The sequence below is a fragment of the Hippopotamus amphibius genome, chromosome 13, assembly GCF_030028045.1.
Source record: "Hippopotamus amphibius kiboko isolate mHipAmp2 chromosome 13, mHipAmp2.hap2, whole genome shotgun sequence".
NCBI classification, from domain to species: domain Eukaryota; kingdom Metazoa; phylum Chordata; class Mammalia; order Artiodactyla; family Hippopotamidae; genus Hippopotamus; species Hippopotamus amphibius.
Window position 1 is genome coordinate 3,681,893 of NC_080198.1, and position 20,421 is coordinate 3,702,313.

At 53.1% G+C, this 20,421-nt stretch overlaps 1 protein-coding gene across 4 annotated transcripts in view; it reads left to right on the plus strand.

Annotated features, from left to right (window-relative positions):
• Positions 1 to 20,421, plus strand: part of FGD5 (FYVE, RhoGEF and PH domain containing 5) — a 116,693-nt gene that overhangs the window by 83,584 nt on the left and 12,688 nt on the right. For 2 of the 4 annotated variants that reach the window (XM_057706577.1, XM_057706581.1), the window contains exons 6-16: positions 1,132 to 1,292; positions 1,567 to 1,723; positions 2,340 to 2,427; positions 4,077 to 4,127; positions 4,692 to 4,750; positions 11,044 to 11,115; positions 12,264 to 12,332; positions 15,496 to 15,579; positions 17,090 to 17,169; positions 19,388 to 19,487; positions 19,798 to 19,935. In XM_057706577.1, coding sequence (XP_057562560.1) covers positions 1,132 to 1,292; positions 1,567 to 1,723; positions 2,340 to 2,427; positions 4,077 to 4,127; positions 4,692 to 4,750; positions 11,044 to 11,115; positions 12,264 to 12,332; positions 15,496 to 15,579; positions 17,090 to 17,169; positions 19,388 to 19,487; positions 19,798 to 19,935 — 1,059 coding nt within the window. The remainder of the gene's footprint in view (positions 1 to 1,131; positions 1,293 to 1,566; positions 1,724 to 2,339; positions 2,428 to 4,076; positions 4,128 to 4,691; positions 4,751 to 11,043; positions 11,116 to 12,263; positions 12,333 to 15,495; positions 15,580 to 17,089; positions 17,170 to 19,387; positions 19,488 to 19,797; positions 19,936 to 20,421) is intronic. The other 2 variants (XM_057706578.1, XM_057706580.1) reach the window with 2 other exon arrangements.

The window sequence follows — 20,421 nt, forward strand, 5'->3', positions numbered from 1 at the left end:
TAGGGACTTCTCTAGTGGCGATAGTAGTTAAGAATCCACCTGCCAATGCTGGGAACATGGATTTGAGCCCTGGTCCGGGAAGATCCCACATGCTGCGGAGCAGCTAAGCCCGTGTGCCACAACTACTGCACCTGTGCTCTAGAGCTCGCAAGCCACAACTACTGAGCCCACGTGCCACAACTACTGAAGCCCACATGCCTACAGCACATGCTTTGCAACAAGAGAAGCCACTGCAATAAGTGCACGCACTGCAATGAAGAGTAGCCCCCGCTACTAGAGCACAACTAGAGAAAGCCCGTGCGCAGCAGCAACACCCAACACAGCCAATACATAAATAAATAAATAAATTTATTTAAAAAAAAACTATAGTGCTGGGCCTCGCATAAGCGTGTGTTTTTGAAGATCAGATATTTTTGTTGTGACAGAGAAGTTGTACATTCTTTATAATTTTAATGTTTATTAAATTTAATTTTTTAAAGTAAGTAATCATGATACAGAAATTTTAGAAAATAGAGACAAGAAGGGAAAAAAATAATTCCTAATTCCATACCCCTGACACTGTCACTGTTTACATTTCATTCCATTTCCTTTCATCTTTTTCCTGTATTCATTTTTTATACAGCCATGTTGGGGCGGGAAGACAGTTTTGTACCCCTTCTTGATTTCTCAGCACTATGCCTGAATGTTGTTACATAGTCACCATCCTCACCATTTTTACACCAGGGAGCAGACACCTATGGTTTCTTTAGACTTTGTTTTGAAAGAGCAGCCCATGAACCTCTTCAAAGATGGATAATTGTAAAGCAAGAGCTTTATATTTCTTCAGAGAAGGAATTACCCCACTTCTTACCCATCTTGTAAAAGAAGAGTGTGCATCCACGTTCCCACAAGGAAGGGAGGAGTGAGCATGCTTTAAACCTGCTCCACACCACGAGCTGTGGGGCTCTTTGGGTATCAGTTAGCTGTGATCACCAGGTGCGTGTTGTCACCCCCGTTTCACAGGGTCTGAGACACTGGCCTGAGGTCCTGTGCCGTCAGTATGGAGCCAGGATTCCAAAGCCACGGGGAAGCTGCCAGGGGGACTGTGCTCAGTCCTGTGACTCATGTGTAACAGTCCTCTCGGGGTTTCAGGATTTCCACGGAGCTGTCATGAGGGCCTTGGATGGGACGGACCAGGAGGGCAAGGACACGTTGGCCAGGGAGGAGCTGCGACATGGCCTGAGTGAGCTCCCAGCCATCCGCGACCTTCACCAGGGGATCCTGGAGGAGCTGGAGGAGAGGCTGTCACACTGGTGAGCGGCCCTGAACCCTCACCCCCACCTCATTGCCTTGGGGAATGCAGGGGGGTGGTAAAAACCCCACCCTGTGAGATGGTGTCACCATTTGACTGGTGGGGAAGCCCAGACATGGAGGTGTTAGGTCGTCCGCCCAAAGTAAAACAACTGTGGGAGGGTCGACCCGGGATCCCCACCCAGGATGTAATGCCAGCCTTCACCATCCAACACTGTGTGGTCACAAGGCTGAATTCTCGCTGTCCTTTCCCCACCCCGCCGCCCTTGGCTGCAGGGAGGGCCAGCAGAACGTGGCCGATGTCTTCCTGGCCCGGGAGCAGGAGTTTGAGCACCACGCCACTCACATCCTGCAGTTCGACAGGTACCTGAGTCTGCTGGGTGAGACCTGCCTCCACACCCCCCGGCTGGCAGCTGCCGTCCGAGAATTTGAGGTGGGTCCTCGGCCCTCCAAGAACCTACTCTGAGGATGCAGGGGTGGGGGTGGGCATGGAAGGGCTGAATGCAAATCAGTGGGGCTTCTTAGTGGGGCAGAGGGGCAGACCGAGGAGGTGGGGGGGAAGGGTGACCCAGCAGGAGGGAAAGCCCAGAACATCTCCCATTGGGCCATCGGTAGCAGCTCTGAGCACCAGCCACGGGGAGGGGCTTAGTGGCTGTTCTCCTGTCCAGGAGAGAGGCACAAAGCAAGCTGGGGCCCTAAGCCATTGGAGTGACCAACAAATGACCACCAACTGGGAATCCAGTTACTGGGCAGCAAAATTAGAGACTTTCTTCTATCACTAACACTAGATGCAAAGCAGGGGGTGGGAGAGACACGTAACTGAGTGTAGCACAGTCTGTGAGCCTGAAGGAATGAACTGTCAGAGCAGGGCGGCGCTAATCTGGGAGGACATCCTGGAGGAGGGGAACCTGGTTTTGGAGATGCTCAGCCTGGCCAGGAGAAGGCTTGGATGAGACCTGTGTGGATGGGCTCATGTGGGATGCCGTGAGCCCGGAGCTCTCAGGCAGGGGTCTCTGATGGAGTTTTGTTCTCCCGTCTCTTGGGAGCAGCAGAGTCAGCAAGGAGGTGGCCAGAACGTGAAGCACCGGCTGCTAAGGGTGGTTCAGCGCCTGTTCCAGTACCAAGTGCTCCTCACAGGTGGGCCCCATGGAAGGTCAAGATGCACCGAGGTGGTGCAGGGAGGGAAAGGCACCTGCAGAGGTGTGGGGGAGGCCTGGCAAGGTATGTGATGACGACCTTCCCTCCCACTGTGGCAGGGAGGGGTGGGGAGGATGCTGTCAGTCCTGCCCCTGCCCCTGCCCCTGTGGAGGTGCCAGGCCCGGACACCACCTTCTCTCCACCACCTTCCCTCAGGCTGAGCTGCCACGTGGAAACCTGCCTGAATGGCCACCTGCTGCGTCTCCTTTCAGCCTCTCCCATCGTAACACACAGGAACTCGCCTTCCCCTGACCTGCATTTCCTCCCTGGCTCAGTGGGTCTTATTTCCCTAAAGCTGTCTTATCACCAAAGCCCTCCTGAATCAGCGGATGTTTTCCCCCTTGGACCTGCTGGCTCTCACTGTGGCTTGGCCACTGACCGCTTCCTGCTTCTTGAAGCCCTTTCCTCCCGGAGCTTCTGTGGTGTACTCTCCACCTGCCTCGCTCTGGCCTCTCTGACTGCTCCGTCTCCGTCTCTGTAGGCCGCTCTCCTCTCCACAGCCCCATAAATGTCAGTGATTCTTGGGGCTCAGTCCCAGCTCCTCTTTTCTTCCTTCTCTACAAACTCTCCCCTGAAAATGTCATCCCATCCCCTCCCTCTGCCTGCCAGAAACCCCCTTACCTCTGTCCTGAGCAACTGCCTCCCGCGTGGACAGAGATCCCTGGCCCAGGGGCTGGTGCTCTGGCTGGGGAGACGGAACTACACACAGAGAGAGATACGTGTAACTCCAGGGAGTGACCAGGCTGTAAGAAAAGACATTAGGGCCAGGGGATGGAGGAGTTATTCATCTAATCAAACCAGTATGTCTTAGGCACCTACTGTGTACCAGGCTCTGTGCTATATGCTGGAAAGGTAGAAGTGAATTAAACAGTCAAACTCTGTGACGCTATGGAGCTTATACTTTAACAAATACGGAAATAAAAATATAATATGTCCATGATAAGAGCTTTAGAGAAAAATAAAGCAGATTAAGGACATTCATGGCAATAGGGCTGCTGCATTAGATCCAGCCCTCAGGGAAGACCTGTCTGACGAGGTAAGATTGAACAGAGATCTCAGTGAAGTGAGGACGTGAGTGGTACGAAGACCTGGAAGAAGAGAGTACGAGGTGGAGGAAAGTGCAAAGGCCCTGGGGTCTGAGCAAGTTTGGCATATTCAAGAAGTAGAAAGACTGCCAACATTGCCCCAGTGAAGAAGTTGGCACAGAGAGGTAGCTGAGCAAGACCAGCCCGTGTTGAGCCTTATGGGTATAAATGTGTTAAGGGTCTAGCACATCACACTCTACCGGGTTGGTGGTCACATCTGCCTCGCCCAGCAGACGGTGCTGCTTCAGGCATACCACAGTGCCAGGCGCACCGCGGGCACTGAATAGACATTTGCAGAATGAGTGAAGGAGTGACTAGCGGTGGTGGCTGTGATTCTGGGGGCCTGGTTTTGTGCTAGTGTGGTGGGCTGACAGGAGAGAGGGTGTACACCTTGTTCTTCTGGAAGTCTTCTTCCATCTCTGGACACAGAGGGGCTCCTTCTGCGGACATGAGGGGCAGGCCTCACCAGGGCAAACTGACTCCCGCCTCTTGTTCTGTCTGCAGACTATTTAAATAACCTTTGCCCAGACTCGGCTGAGTACGATCACACGCAAGGTAAGTCCGGATGTGAACCCAGAGGAAGGGGATGCATTCCTGTTTGGGCCCCTCTTCCCAACTCTGGACTCTACCCCAGTTCCCAGGCACACAACACAGCCCTCTCCCTGCCAGCGAGGTGTGCAGGGGGCGTGAGGCCTTCAGGGCTGCCCAGTCCCACGAGGACTCCCTGAGGTGGGCTAACGTCCAGTTAGAGGAGAAGAAAGGGGTGACCAGAATTCAGTGACAGGACGGGGTGCCAGGTCTAAAAAACTCACCCAGACTCCCTGTTTCTTCCCAGTTCTGTGTGGCTGTCCCTGCTTTGACCTGCCAGGGCAGTCTGTGTTTTAACATATTCCATGTGCAGCCAGGGAAACTGAGGTACAGGGGGGTCACATTACTGTCAAGATCACTTAAGCAGCGGTGGTTAAGCCGGGATTGGGCCAGCGACCTGACCCCGTGGTGGGAAGAACTGGTGCCACCCACATACAAGACCTTGCAGGGGGACCTCGGGGGGAGGAGGCGAGCAGGTGGCAGCTAGCCCGGCCCGCCCCAGGAGGCCCAGCGCTCTGCTTCTCTCTGTAGGTGCGCTGACCTTCATCTCCAAGGTCACAGACCGTGCCAATGACAGCATGGAGCAAGGGGTAAGTCTGGCCCTGGGCACCTTGCCGTGGGTGCAGGTTCCAGGAGTGCCTCCGCCCTGCCCAGGTCTGCCTTGTGATAGCCCACGTCTTGGTGGGGGGTGCAGGCAACCATTTATCTCATAGCATCTTGCAAAGAGCTGTGGGTTCTGACCCTGACACTTGCTGTGTCACCTCAGGTACTGTGTGTCCCTCTCTGGGTCTCCAGTTTATTTATGTGAACCATGAGGGAGGCTGCAGACTGGCACAGACCTGATAAGTAGTGCCCAGACTCTAGTCTGAGAACATCTGCATCAGCCCCTGGAGTGTGCTATAAACTACAGATTCCTGGGCACGCCTTCCATCTTCCCAGTTGGAACTTCTGGGGTAGGGTTCAGAGATAGGCATTTTAAGCAAGCACCCCAGGTAAATTTTGGGCCCACAGAAGTTTGAGAGCCGCTCATCCACAAGAACACGTGAGCTCTGAGAGCACACCTGTTTCTGACTGTGTGACTCTGCGTTCGAGAGACACTGGTCAGATGTTTACTGGGTTTCTGTCCAGGATGACCAGCTTTATCCCTCCTCCCAACTGTGTTCCAGTGGTTACCATGGTTGCTTGTGTCCACATATTTTCTGCTCCTCTAAGCTGTATATATGCTAGAGCTGTGTGTTGAGAATGATTCTGATGCTGAGTCCTAGCTCAGTGAGAAAGAGTTCAGTGATCAATTAGTGATGTCTTCCACAGGCAGAGGTGGGAGTGACAGTGGTATGTGTGCTGAACTGTTGCTCAGCGTTGCTGTAGCAGGTGCACGGAGCGTCTTTATAGTGAGTCAACCACAGGTAGAAAAAGGGGAAGGGAAATAACATCTCTTGGACACTTGCTGTTATGTCAGGCCCTGTGCTGGGGTCTGGATATACAGAAAGGAGACATGAATCCTTGAGGAAATCATCGCTTAGTTGAGCAGTAGAAACGTGGACATGAAGAACTAAGATAAACATCGTGAGAGAGAGAGAGAGAGAGAGAGAGAGAGAAAGTGCTGCAAGTTTCAGAGAAGGGATTCATCTTTCCAATGGGGATTGTGAGAAGCGATGATACAGGAGGTGCCCCCACAGGGAGGACTGTGCACGTGCCATGAAGGCAGCGGGAGCACAGGTGGTCCAGGAAGAAGGCCTGGCCTGGGCACAGGCAGGGAGATGGGAAAGTGCTGGATGTGTCAGAGTTCAGAGGGTCACCCAGCGTGGCTAGAAGATGGGAACCGCATAGGCACGGTCGGAAAAGAGTCTGTGGGGGGAGGTCAGGGTGGCTGGTGGAGGTGTGTGCAAGTGTGGAGGCTGAAGCCAGCTGGGTGCGAAATCCAGTGGGTCAGACACACTGTTGTCATCAGGCCCTCCCCCCCGCCGATGTCCACGAGCTCCCTGCTCTTTGGCATTTTGGCATTTTGTACATACAGTGAGATTTCCCTCATGTAACCAAAAAACAAAGGTGCTTTGGAGTCACCGCCCTGTCATGATGTAGCAGCAGATGGGCTGGGCTCTCCATACTTCCCTTTAAGGAGGGATGCCTTTGCTTCCAAAAAGAAAAACTAGGTCAGGAAGGGCTGTGTCTTCCCTCCTGTGGCGAGCTCCTGCACACAGCCCCCACCTGGCAGAGGAACTGGAGTAGCCCATGGCCAAACGTCCTCATGGCTTTCTCCAGGGGTCAGGCTGGATGCTGCGCTCAGATGCACAGGCTGGCCGTTTTCTCTCCAGCTGCCTGCGGACACTGCATCAGGCCTGCTCTGGACTAGTAGCCTCTACCTCACGCCTGCTGGGATCGAGCTCTACCTGGGCTGTAGGCAGGCGGGTCCAGATAAACCCAACCCCAAGGCAGAGCTCAGCGGCTGTGAGTGTTCCTGAAGGATGGACTGGAGCTCTGCCTCTCCCTCCCCCGGGTCACCACCCAGCTCAGGCCTCATCACCTCCCAGCCCTGCCATTCTTTTCTCCATCTGGCAGCCAGAGTGATCCTATTAAAATATGTTTGATGGTACCAGTCCCCCTTTTTGCAGAGTCTTCCATGCATCTACATGGCCTTCAGTAGACTATGGAAAGTGCTTATTGGTTGTGAGGACCAGGGGAGGCTTCCTGGAGGAGGCAGCATTCACTTGGGGTTTATGCTCACATCAAACCATTGCCATAATTTCTCACAAGGGTCATAGCTAGGGGTATGATTTCTAGGAAGAGCCAGATCCCACCACCCCACTAATCCAAAATTGGACCCACATACCATCCAACACCTAGTCTGAAACACACCAACCCCGCCTCTCCCCCACCCCTGGCTGCTACCATTCTACTTTCTGAATAGAGCTTTTCGGGGTAACAATTAAATTTACAGAAGACTGTAAATTTCTGTATTTCTGCAAAACTCTCAGTTTCTGTATAATTGAGAATATTCAGAAAGTTCTCATGCATGCTACAGTTTCCCTTCTTACTAACCTCTTATATTAACATGGTACCTTTGTTACAGTAAAGAACTAATGTTGATACAGTCTTATTAACTAAAGACCATAGTTCATTCAGATTTCCTTAGTTTTTGCCTAATGTTTGCTCCAGGTTCTCATCCAGGATATTGCATCACATTTAGACATCATGTTTCCTTAGGCTCCTCTTGGCTATGACAGTTTCTCGGACTTCCTTTGTTTTCGATGACTTTGACAGTTTTGAAGAATACCAGTCAGGTATTGCGTAGGATGCCCTCTGTTGGAATTTGTCTGATGTTTTTCTCATCATTAGACTAGGTTTATAGTTTAGGGGGAGGGAGAGCACAGAAAGTGCTACTCTGATCGTATCGTATGAAGGATACATACTGGCAACGCGATGTGTGACTGTTGATGTTGACTGTAACCACTTGGCCAAGGCTGTGTTCGTCAGATTTCTCCATGTACAGCTGCACCCCCGGCTGCCCTGCCCATACTCTTTGGAGAAAAGTCACTATGCACAGCCCACATTTAAGGAATGGGGAATTCTGCTCCCTCTCCTTGAGGGCAGAGTATCTAGGTAAATTATCTGGAATTCTTCTGCAAGGGAGATTTGTCTCTTCTCCCTCATTTACTAATTCTAAATAAATTATATCAGTAAGAACTCATGGATATTTATTTTATGTTTGAGTTCTAATCTCATTTACTTTATTTATTTTATTTCTCAAGTTGTTGCAGCTTTGGCCAGTGGGAGCCTGGCCAGTTTGTTCCTGTGCCCCTTTCACATACCCCCATCAATGTGGGTTTGGGTGAGGACTCTTATTTTGTTTATTTTTTGAGCACTTCCTTGCTTCCTGGCACCACATGATGCTCCAGGCTTACGTTGTGTATTTCCTGCCCCAGTCCTAGAATCAGCTATTTCTCCAAGGAGCCTTGGTTCCTTTAATTGGATAATGGTATTAGAAACCGAGATCTGGGCACCAGGTATGCTCATTGCTACTGGGGTATCATTTCTTCTAGAGTCTCTTAGCTATAGAGCAAATAAATAGATGTGTACACACCAACCTGGGCATATACTCGTATCTATAGCTATTTCTATACATAACCATCTCTATTAAGCTAAATATGAGTTCTTACTGATGTCTTCAACTCCAGTTGTTACCAAATGGGTCACTCCAGCCTCCTCCCTGGCTTATCTGTGAATTTCCACTCCAGCAGGGAGAAGCCTGGCTCCTGCCATCCAACATCCATTTATGTGATTAATCAATTTACCTTCCTCCTCGAAAAATACTTTTCCTGGGTGTAGAGATCTGGGGTGACCAGTATATTCTTTCCGTAGTGTAAAGACGCCACGGCCTGCCTAGTTTCCGGTAAGAAATCTGCTGCAGTGCTTGTACTAATCTCCTTTATGTATCGTGCCCCTTTTTTACTGGCTGCCTTCAAGATCCCTTTACATTTGACTTTTAGAAGTTTGACTGATACCTAAGTATGCCTGTGTTGGAGGGGGCGCGGCATGTATCCTGTTGTGATTCTCAAGCTTCCTGGACCCGTGGTTTGTTGTTGTTCATAAATTTTGGAAAATTCTCTTGGATGCTCTGTTCTTCCCCACCACCTCCCCCCATACTCTGTTTTCTCTTTGTATTTCAGTTTGGTGAATCTCAGCTTACCTATCTCCAAGTTCATTCATTCTTTCCTCAGCTGTGTTCACTTGCTGCTAAGCCTATCAAAGGAATTCTTCTTTTCCGATATCATATTTTTTATTTTTCACATTTCCCTCTCTTGTACAGTTTCCATCTCTGCTGAGATGCCGTCTGTGCGTGCATGCTGTCTACCTTTTCCACGAACTCCTTTAACATATGCATCATAGTTATCCTAATGTCCCTGTCTGATGGCTCCAGCATCTCTGTCACCTCACATTCTGGTTTCTTGAACACTTTATCTCTTGAAAATGAGTTGGGGCTCTTCCTTGTGTTTTGTGTTTCCTGTAACATTTGAACACCAGACATTATGTGTGGAAGAACTGTAGAGACTGAGGAAAATAGGATCTACCTCCAGCAGTGGACATGCCTCTTTTTCACTCATGCCGTTCACATCAGGGGTAGGAGTTGCCTCAGTCCAGCCGGTGTTTGAGCTGGGTTGAGGTTTTGTTGTCACCATCCTCACCTTCTGAGCCCCACACACTTTGTGCTTCTCTGGAAGGGGGCCACCCACCATTACTGGATGCTGTTTGTCAGGCCTGAGGTGCTGGAGAGTTTTCTCGTATTCCTGCTCCATCTTCAGCTTTGAGCAATCTCTGCACCACAGAAGGGATCTCCGTGTTCTTGCCCCTTCTCAGGGGGAGACCACAGCTCATCTGGAGAAGCCTCAGTCTTAAGTAGGGCCTGTGAGCCAGGTGCTCTCGGCATTGCTGCCCCTCCTCTGCGTGGCAGCAAAAATCTGCCGTGTGTCTGTGGCAGGTCTTGGACAGGTTTCTGCTCTGTGTTGGTGCATGATCCTGGGCCTGAGAGGTTACCCACCTCTTGTTGGAACAGATCTCTTTTGCCTCTGCCCTTTCCCCAGAAGCAGTGGGAGGCTCTCCACCTGGGCTCTGGGAGTGGGAGGGTTGCCGCACCTCCCCCAGTGGCTGAAGGGTTTTGTCCGAGAGAAGGGCCTGGGGAAGTGGGCAGGGTTTTCTGCCAGCCCCCAGGGGTAGCCTGCTTGCCTTCACCACCAAGGGGGGCGGGGATTTCTCTCTGGTTCCATTCTTCCTTGTAAGCGTGTGGCAGAAACTCCTGGAATAGAGCTTGCAAGTGACTGCAGATACCCTTTGTGTCCGGGGCTCCCTGTTATTCTAAACTGTCCCACCAGCCTGCACCTGACCTTTAAGAATCCATTAACATTTTAGCTGCTTTCTTCTCACCCTTCTTTATGCCGACCACCTCCTCCCTGTGTGTTGCCAAAGGTGAGATAGCTCGCTCATCTCATGTTTCCATGCTGGGGCTGGTCCGTCTTTGGGACTCAGTTCACTCGGTGGCCTTGGGACCCGAGCTCTCTGATAGGCATAAGAAGAGTTATGCTTTGGTAGATGATACAGCTTTTTCTCCCTGTTAGGATGGGGGCATTGTTTCCTTGCAGCTTCTACGTGATAAGCGATTGTGGAAAAACTTTTATACATTTCTAACGGGTAGGATTTTATGCCCTTAACTAGGGACAGTGTCAAGGCCTTTTCAAAGCCTTTTCTCTGCACACAGTGTTCACCTTGTTCGTTGACTTTAGAAGCAACCCTGCGGAAGGTGAAGGGGCCTCCGGCCCATGGCTTAGGTGCCTGTCATTTCTAGTATTGCGGGGTGGGGGCGTGTCACCGCACACACTGTGGGTTCCCAGGGAGCTCCTGGGCACGCTTGTTTTTCTTCAGGGAGCACAGAGCATTTCCTCCCCAGGTGCTATGTTTTCTTGGTGACTCTCTCTCAGACACCGCCCAAGGCTGCAGGTCCACAGAGCCCGTCCGGCTTTGGGTATCTATCCCTTCTGGGTTGTTGAGGTATTGAAGTCTGAGTGCTCCAGGCATGACGGGGGACACAGGCTAGAGTAGGAGCAGTGGCTGGGAGACAGACGTGTATCAGATGGCCCCGTGAGGCTGAGTGACCATCCATGATGGGCAGAAAGATGGCGGTGTTAGACCCCAGTCCGGAGGGGCTAGCCTGCTTGTGGGCAGTCCACACGGGCGGCATCCGGCAGAGCTCGGCTCAGCTCCTGGTCCTGCTACCAGCGGGAGCAAGTCCCTCCTGGGCTGCATTTCCTTCTCTGAAGTGGAAGCAGTGCCACTCCTTACGGAGGAGACGAGGGGCCCTGACCATCTCCCATCGCTCTGCTCCCCCCTGCAGGAAAACATACAGAAGCTGGTCCACATTGAGCACAGCGTGCGGGGCCAGGGGGATCTCCTCCAGCCAGGAAGGGTGAGTGCCACCTCCACCAAGGGCAGGGGCAGAGGGCGGCCAGGCTGGCAGGCGGACCAGGCCCTGATAAGCCCCATTGTTCAGCTGGGCTGGCCCCCGACGGGCCCGGCTGCAGGTGCAGTTCACCCAGGAGGAAGGGGAGGAGGGAGGGCGGACGAGGGCTCTGCCGTCCCCGCAGCTGCCTCCCCGGGGGTTTTCCACTTTCAGGGCCTTTAAAGAAACAGTGCTATTTGGGTCCCATGTACCTCTAAGAAGAAGAGACACCCCGCATTTTTAGTTTAGTCCAGTTGCTGGGAAATCAGGGAAACCATCTCTCAGGAACCCCAACAAAGCATGTTAAAAATAACATTTTGGGGGACTTCCTTGGTGGTCCAGTGGTTACGACTTCACCTTCCCATGCAGGGGTGCAGGTTTGAACCCTGGTCAGGGAGCTGAGATCCCACATGCCTTGCAGCCGAGAGACCAAGACAGAGAACAGAAGCAATATTGTAACAAAGTCAATAAAAACTTTTTTTTTTTAAATGGCCCACATCAAAAGAAAACCTTTAAAAAATAGTATTTTTTTGAGACAAATTTACCCACTTTTAAACTTCCAAATAGAAAACATAAAACTCAGCTCAGAAATAGTCAAAAATGTGTTCATTAGCTATTCTAGTCCACGAAGGACAAGAAACAAAGGGTGAGAAATTGTACTTAGGTGTAAAATCACACCTAGTGTTTTGGCCTGAGTCATCCGTTTGGTGAATATTTATGAAACGTCTGTTCGTATCCTCCAGGATTGAGGGTGCTATAGCAGCTGTTCACAGGTCTTCAGCCATTCTAGCAAACTTTCAGAGGCTCTGTTCTGATTGGAATCCTTGTGGTAGCAAACCAGGAACTGAGTCATTGTTTGGGCCCCTCTGTGGCCAGAACAGTGTCTGGGGTTGGTGTAATTTAAGGTGGGTGCTCCTGAAAGGCCAGACGCCTGTCTCTAGAGCCGCTCCACCAAGCACAGAGCACATCTCCTAAGCTGAGAATTCCCCCGTGAGCTGCTCTCTGGTACTGTGGGAGGCACCGTAATTTGTTTGCCCCTGAAGGACCTCCCCCAACCCTTCTCCAGGACGTGGGGGTGTCAGCCTGATCACCGAGGTCTGCTTCTCTCCCCACAGGAGTTTCTGAAGGAAGGGACACTGATGAAAGTAACAGGGAAAAACAGACGCCCCCGGCACCTGTTTCTGGTAAGTACCTGGCCCCCAACCAAGCCCCAGGACGGTCGCGTTCTGTGAAGTGCCCGGGGCCGGTACTCGGGGACCGCTGGAGGAAGGGGGAAACTAGACCAGAGCCGAATCCTTCGGGTGAGGAGCATCCTGAATAGCCGAGCTTCCCAGCAGCTGAGGGCTTTGCAGCCCATCCGTCGTGTGTTATTTAAATGATCTTGAGGGGAATGTTGCCAAAATTTAATTATCCATGTGCCCATCCTAAAACCAGGACATTCTTAAACTGGGAGTAGCTGTTCAACTGCCTTATCTAACATGCGAGAAAAGTGAGATCCAGAAAGGAGGGTTGAGTTGGCCAGATCTCCCAGCAGCTCGGTGGCAGAGGCCCAGAGGGCACCAGGGTTCTGACCTGAGCCCAGCCCTTTCTCTACTCTGCACAGCATGGGATATAGGTGACATTTTTGATGATTTACCGCCACAGTCTGGAACGCCACGGAATGTCCAGGCCGGGGATGTAGTAACCTCAGCCTCAGTGGCTACTGAGCTGCAAGCAGCTCTCTGTCCCAGTCCTGAGACTCCCAGGTTGTTTTGCCTTTTAAGTTCTTCTCTCTGCTGCTTGTAATTGTTCTCTCTGCACCTTTGCTGTTAGCTCTCATTTCTTGTTCCTGTCTGTTGTGGCTGCCCTAACAGCCTCCTTACACTGCATTAGAATTGTGTGCAAAGTAAAAGGAGAGTGGCTCTGAGTCAGGGTGGTGCAGGGACAGGCAGACGAAGGAAGGACAGTTGGGGAACCGGACAGGATAAGCAAAGGCAGAGACACGCGAAGCATGGTGTGTCTGGAGGACCTCTGTGAGTCTCATGGAATCACTGGCTGCAGACTGGCTCTTCCACGTACGCGTTGGCTCTACGCCAGGCCTCACAGAGACCCTGCCACTTGGGGACTGAATTCCAGAGAGGGCCCGTGGTCCTGAGCAGGGCCATCCTGAGCCTGGCCGAAGCGTCGCGTCTTCAGCTGTCCGTCAGGGTTCACCGAGCCTCTGTGGCTTGTGTCCCGAGGCCTTGGCCACCCTCAGCAGGTCACCCCGCTCCGCATAAAGCACGAGGGGAGCCGAGCTCAGAGGCTCTTCTCCCTCTGCTCCCTCCTCACAACCACCTGTCACCTCCCGTGAGAACCCCTCCCTCTGGCCCACTGGGGCCACGCTGCGAAGGAGGCAGCATGGCCGTGGACCGCGCATAGAGCTCTGGGTGCTAGCGGCGTTGCTGTGGCGGCAGGGACTCCAGGGGCAGCTGTGGAAAGGCTGGGACTGCCGCGGTAGTGATGCAGGCGGGTTCCCCAGGGTGGGTGGGGTTTGGTCACCGTGTGGCCGCCCCCAACACACCACGCTGCACACACTTGGAAGCACCTTCATTTTCTCATGACCCTGGCTCCACCACTGATGAGCTTTGTGATCCTGGGAGGTTGTCTAGGAGTCTGTGCCTCCGTTTCTCCCTCTGTGAAATGGGGATGATGATAACAGTGCCAGCCTGAGGGGATTGCTGGGGGATGAATTGAGATCATTCCTGTCAGGGGCTTCACCCAGCGCCTGGCCTGGCCGGGAGTGCATGTGGGGTGGCCAGTGGTTCCTGGCAGTGTGAGAAGAGCAGAGCCAGCAGGGCTTTGATGTTTCCTCTGACCCAGCGGTCGGCCGGCCGCGTGTGTTGTTCACAGCAGTCTGTCGGAACGCGGCCTCATGCATTCTTTTATGATTGTCGGGGGCTGCTCTTAGGCTACAGCTGCTGAGTTGAGCATTGCAACAGAGACCATCTGGTCCACAAAGACTCAAATATTTACTCTCTGGCCTTTTACAAAAAAAAATTGCCTACCCTGGTCTATTCCAACTCTGCTTAGACAGCGGGTCTCCCGCATCACCCTGGCCAGAAGCGCCAGGAGAGCTGGTGGCAGGAAAACTCGCCCGTTCTGTTCCCTCAACAGACTCTGCAGAAAGAGGAGTGTAAATCCTGAGTTCTTGCTCCGTTTCAGACCCCAAGATGCCTTGTCCTGTTCTGTCCTCAGGACACCCCTGATCTACGTTGGCTCCCGTGCATGGGGGCCCACTGGGGGCCACTCTCTCAGTGTTTGTGGTGAGGTGGGCTGGGGATGTCCCCCACGTGGCAGGGGAGGAGGCTGAGGCTCAGAGAGGGAAATGGCTTGTCCATGGTAACACAGCTGCTGCGGAGCAGGGTCAGGACGGACAGCCCACAGCCCCACCCAGAGCGCGACGTTGGCTCTTCCCACTGTAAACGTTTAGCCAAACAGAAACACTCTCTCCGAAGGAGGAGAAGTGGCTTTCCTTATGTTTCTTTGTGTCTGCCCTGCATCAGGACAGGAAGCTTCAGTTGTTCATTCAGCCAATATTCTGTCCCGTGACACTACGTCGCTGGAGGTACACTGGGGAACAGGACCCCCCAGCTCCCTGTCTGCAAGGAGCTTCCCCGCTCCCTCCCTCCCTTCCTTCCTTAACTCTGCTTGGTAGAGGCTTAATTTGAATAGAGTAAAACGCATCACTTTTAAGTGTACGTGCTAGTGTGTGTTGACAATTGTATATCGTTGTGTGACGACCACCTGGGTCAAGACACAGAGCATATCCAGCCCCCCAGAAAGTTCCCCTGTGCCCCTTGGCAAGCACCTTCCCCACCCCCACCCTAGGTAAGCGCTGCCCTTATTTCCATCAGTACAGATCAGTTTTGCCTGTTCTGGAGCTTCATATACATGTTAGGCAGCAGTGTGTGCTCCAGAGTCTGGCTTCTTTCCCCGCACGTGTTGGAGGTTGAGGCCTGTCATTAGGCGTGTAACCGTGTGCTCTGCTGGTTGCTGTGCGGCTGTGAGGTGTGGATTCACCATAGTTTGCGTGTCCAGTCACCTGCTGACAGGCATTTGGGTTGTTTCCCTTTGGGGCTGTTATAAATAAGCCTCTAGGAACATTCCCATCCCTGACTTTTTGTGGGCATCTGCATTTGCTCCTCTTGAGTGTCTGCATCAGTGTGGAATTGTGGGGAAGGGGCTCCTGTTTCAGCCCAGAGTGGTTTTGCTCTCCCGTGAGGGTCACTGGGAATGCAAGCTGCCTCTGCTCAGTGATGCTCCGGGACACGCCCAGCACAGCCTTCTGGGGCCAAGACGCATCTGACAGGGTTCCCCTCTCCGCAGATGAGTGATGTGCTCCTGTACACGTATCCCCAGAAGGATGGGAAGTACCGACTGAAGAACGCATTGCCAGTGGCCAGCATGAAGGTAGGTGCCTGGGGTGGATGCCCCAGGGTGGGCAGGGGGATTCCAGGGGAGGAGGAGACACAGCCCTGCTTGTGGAGCTCACAGACCAGCGGAGAGGGAGCCTGGGTTGTGAGTTACAGCAGGATTCTGTTGTAGGTAGTCCAGGGAGAGTTGGGGATAAGAGAGGGCTTCCCGGAGGCGGGGAGCTGACTCCCTTAGAGTGGATAATATTTGGACAAATGGGGAAGGGAGAGAAGGAAGGGGATCCTAGGAGGAGGAAAATGCATAAGGAAAGGCTCAGAGGGAGGAAACAAGTAGGGCTTTTTTCAGTTATGATAAAATGTACATTATATAAATTTACTGTTTTAACCATTTTTAAGTACACAATTCAATGGCATCCAGTACATTCACATTGTTGTACTACCATTGCCACCACCCATTCCCAGAACTCTTTCCACCTTTCCAATCTGAAGCGCTGTCCCCATTAAACGCTAATTCCTCCTCTTCCCTCTCCCAGGTGCTGGCCTCCACCATTCTACTCTCTGTCTCTATGAATTTAGCTACTCTAGGGACCTCATATAAGTGGAATCATATGTGATATTTGTCCTTTTGTGACTTGCTTACTTCATTCAGCATAATGTCCTCAAGGCTCATCCATATGGTAGGATGTGTCGGAATCTCCTTCCTTTTTAAGGCTGAATAACCCACTGTGTGTGTAGAGCCCACTGTGTGTACCCGTCATCCATCCATGCACACTTGGGTTGCCTCCACCTTTTGGCTGTTGTGAATAATTTACATGGGAGTGCAAATACCTATCCCGGTGGCAAGTATTTGTTAAATGGAGAGAGAGATGCCAGCCCAGCTGGACTGTCTCCGTGGGTGAGCTTGGAGAGACAGGAAGGTGACAGTGTCAGCGGTAACCTAACTCATTGTAACTCGGGTCCCAGATACGGGGCTGATTGGGAGCTGATGGGGATTCTCGATGAGTAGGAAGTTTAAGGAAGTTAATTCCAGCCCAGCGTGGGGGCGGGGTCAGAGAGGGAGCACTGAAGTGGGGGAACAGGATGCAGGCTGTCATTTGGGAGGGCAGAGGGTTGGGGGGGAGGAGAGTTGTAGGGTCCCTGCAGGGGCTCTCCCGCTCCTGGGGCTGCTGACCTGGAGAAGGGGGAGGGAGGTACCTCATTCAGCCTCAGCTGGGAGGCAGCTTCTCTTTTTGAATCAAAGCTTCTGCTCAGGAGCCTGTGACAGAGGCTGTGAGGGAGGGTGGCCACTGGGCAGGTACTCGTCTAGCACAAGGGCCCTAAGAGGGATGCTCGTAGCCTTCCTTGGGGTGGGTAGGTGGCCACAGAATCAGAGTTTGCAGCCGTGCCCCCACTGCGTACACACACACGCACGCACACCCCTCCCACACACACACCCATCTTCTGGGTAGGAAAGGTTTGCCCTTTACAATGAGGAAACTCAGGCTCAGAGTGGGGCAGTGGCAGGACCCCTCCCGCCCCCATCCTGAGGGGCCGCTCTTGCTTTCTAGGTCAGCCGCCCTGTGATGGAGAAGGTGCCCTACGCCCTGAAGATTGAGACTTCCGAGTCCTGCCTGATCCTGTCTGCTAGGTAGGATGAAGGGGCAGGAGTGGGGAGAAGGGGGGGCCTGGGGCAGAAGGGGCAGGATTTTGGAGGTGGGAACGTTTAGAATAACAGATGCTGGATATGTTGTCATTTTTATTTTGGTATCCTTTTGGGTAAAGGACTTTTGTTCTTTTCATTATTTTTTGTCCATTTTTGGATCACAGACAGCTTGGAGAATCTGAGAAAATGATGGCTTCTTTCCCCAGAAAACATGTGCATACCCGTAAAATTTTATATAGAACCTCAGGGGTTTCCAGAGCTCTGTCGCTTAAATATGAAAATTTAACAATATCTCATCGTTTTAAAACTCTATGGATTATTGGGTCTTTGCAGCAGTAAGAAAAGTTAAAGCCAGTCAAAAGTGCATGGTGCTCCTTAGTTCATGAAATGGTCTGCATTTAGGCTTCCAGGTCTGGAGAGTGAGAGAAAAATAAGGGGTGAGCATGTATCCTTTTACATTTCCTGTTTGGGGGTGATGCCTTTCTATCAGAAACGGCTGTTTTTAACAAGCCCTCAGGCTCTGCCCTGGGGACCCTTCAACGCTGGCTTCTGGCAGAGAAAGAGCTCCCCTCTCCCTCTTTCAGGGCAAGGCCAGCTCGAGCTGGGGGTGGGGCTCAGATACCCCAGAGGGAGGGTGCTCCTGCCAGGGGCCACTCTGGGCATGGTGTGGGGGTGTGGGGACAGGGTTACCCGGGTTTGGATGCCTTCCCTTCTGGCCAGCGTGTGACCCGGGCAGCCACAGGTCCACTTGTGGGGGTGGTTCTGGGTGTGGGATGGGAGTCCGCCCTGACGCACACACTCTCTCATCCTCAGTGCTCAGTCCTGTGCTGAGGACACAAACGGTCTAAGCTTTGAGTTGCTCAGAAGAGCCCACTTCATGTGTTGGAGAATTATGAGCTATTAACTGCTGTAATAGGTATTAGTGACAACAAAGGTGACGTACTGGGCACCTGCCGGGTGTCAGGCGCCTCCTCCAACCCTCACCACCACCCTTGGAGGTGGGGCCTGCAGCTCCTCCCATGTGTGGAGAGTTGAGGACTGGAGAGGGGTCCCGCATTTGTGTGAGGCAGAACAGAGGTTCAAATGCTGGGCTGTGTGACCCAGAGTGTTTCTCCACTACTGTCTACTGCCTGAGGGAGTAGAAGTCTTGGACAGTCTAAGGAGTGACCACTTCATCCGGGGGAGTGATGGAAGGCTTCCTGGAGGAGGTGATGCTTGGGTGGGGTTCCATGGCCTCTTCTGTCTCTAGGTAAAATCAGAGCCATGAGCAGGCCCAGGGTATGGTTTCCTTTTGCCCAACCATGAAGTAAGGGTAGTAACAGGTTGCACTCAGCCCTTCAGGTGGGGCTGCCCATCTCTTCTAGGCAGGGGCACTGCCCTTTGGCCAGTGGCCTCAAGGAGCCAGTCACTGACAGGCCAGTCACCTTCCTTCTAGCCCAGATGCTTGATGCTGAAGTTTCCAGGGGACCCATATGTCTCCTTTTAGGGACTTGGCATCTGGCTCCCCACCACCCTCCCTCCCAGGCCAAACTGGTCCCTTCTCCCGGTTTGAGTCCACACACTTAGTGTGGGGTGGGGGCGACACCTAGTGGGCTGTGTGAGAATTTCCACTCTGCGGCTTCTCTGAGGCAGCTCAGGCCAGGTGTGGCTCTCCCCACTCAGGAGACCCTGCCAGGCATGGAGTGGGGAAGGGAAGTCTGCTTTCTGGATGAGTGAGTGTCTGGGAAGTTGTGTGAGAAAATGAAGAGGAATATGGAGAGAGTGGGACGGAGACCTTGCCAGCATCTGTCCACCCCACCCCCAGTGGTACCCAGCCCTTGGCCCCCTGCCAGCCCTCATCTCCTGAAGTGTAGGACCCCTTGCCTTTGCACAGTGCTTTGCCATTGACAGAGTCCTCCACACCCCACGTGTCATTTGGTCCCCCCAACAGCCCTGGGAGTTAGAGGAGCAGTGTTTGATGTTCCCATGTTTCAGGCAAGGCCTGAAAACAACTAACGTTCGGGGTCGCCTGCTCAGAAGCGTAGGTGCCACGGTGTAAGCCTCAGCCTGTCTGGCAGGTGGCCGGGCTGGCTGGTGGGATTTCAGGCAGGGAGAGAAGCTCAGGCATGGGGGAGGGGGCCACCAGGACATGGTCCACCCTGAGGCGGGGGGGAGGCAGAGCCCTCCCCTTGCACCCCTTGTTCACTCCAGCTGGTGCCCACAGCTCCTGTGCAGAGAGGGACGAGTGGCACAGCTGTCTGAGCAGAGCCCTCCCTGAGGACTACAAGGCCCAGGCTCTGGCTGCCTTCCAGCACAGCGTGGAGGTGAGCGAGGGCGCTGAGACGCCAGGTTCATGGTCTGGGTTTCCGTGGGGTCCCTGCACACCCACGAGGACTTGCATCTCCTTCCATCAGGGCACTGTGTCCTCCCCGCACCTGGCTCAGGGCAGGCACTGTGCAGCCCAGAGCCTGGCCCCATTGGCTCTGTTGCTAACCAAGGTCAGCTCCCCGGGGGATGCAGGGGGGCCTGTAGAAGTGGGGTCCCCCGACCCACGCACACCACGTACAGTATGGGGGGGGGCGCCCATCCAGTGGGTGTCCTGACCCCACTGCTTGCCTGATTCCGTTGCTCCAGATACGGGAGAGGCTGGGGGTCAGCCTGGGGGAGAGGCCCCCAACCCTAGTGCCTGTCACACACGTCATGATGTGCATGAACTGCGGCTGCGACTTCTCCCTCACGCTCAGGCGCCACCACTGCCACGCCTGCGGCAAGGTGAGCCGCCCCGGCAGGGGTGGGAGCGGTGCGGGGTGGGGACGGGGGTGCAGCAGGTGCTGCACGTCGGGCCCAGGGTGGAGCGCGTTCACACCAGCCCTGTGGCGTTAATTCCCACTGTACAGGTCCCCTCACGCCAGGGCTGCAAATCCCAGGCCCATTCCACTCACCACCACGCTCCCAAAAGGAAATCGTAGCAGGTGTGCTTGTCCCGGGAGGAAAAGTATCATGTCTCGGTTAAGGGCACAGGCTCATCAGAAAAGCAGATAAGCTTACAGCGTGGTGACAGTAGTTAGCAAAACTGTATTGTATATTTGAAAGTAGCTGAGAGAGTCGATCTTAAAAGTTCTCATCACGAGAAAAAAAATGTGTAACTATCTGTGGTGATGGATGCTAACTAGACATTGTGGTGATCATTTCATTACACAGTATCCCACGATATCCCCAGGGGATTGGTTCTAGGATCCAGGATCCCTGTGGATACCA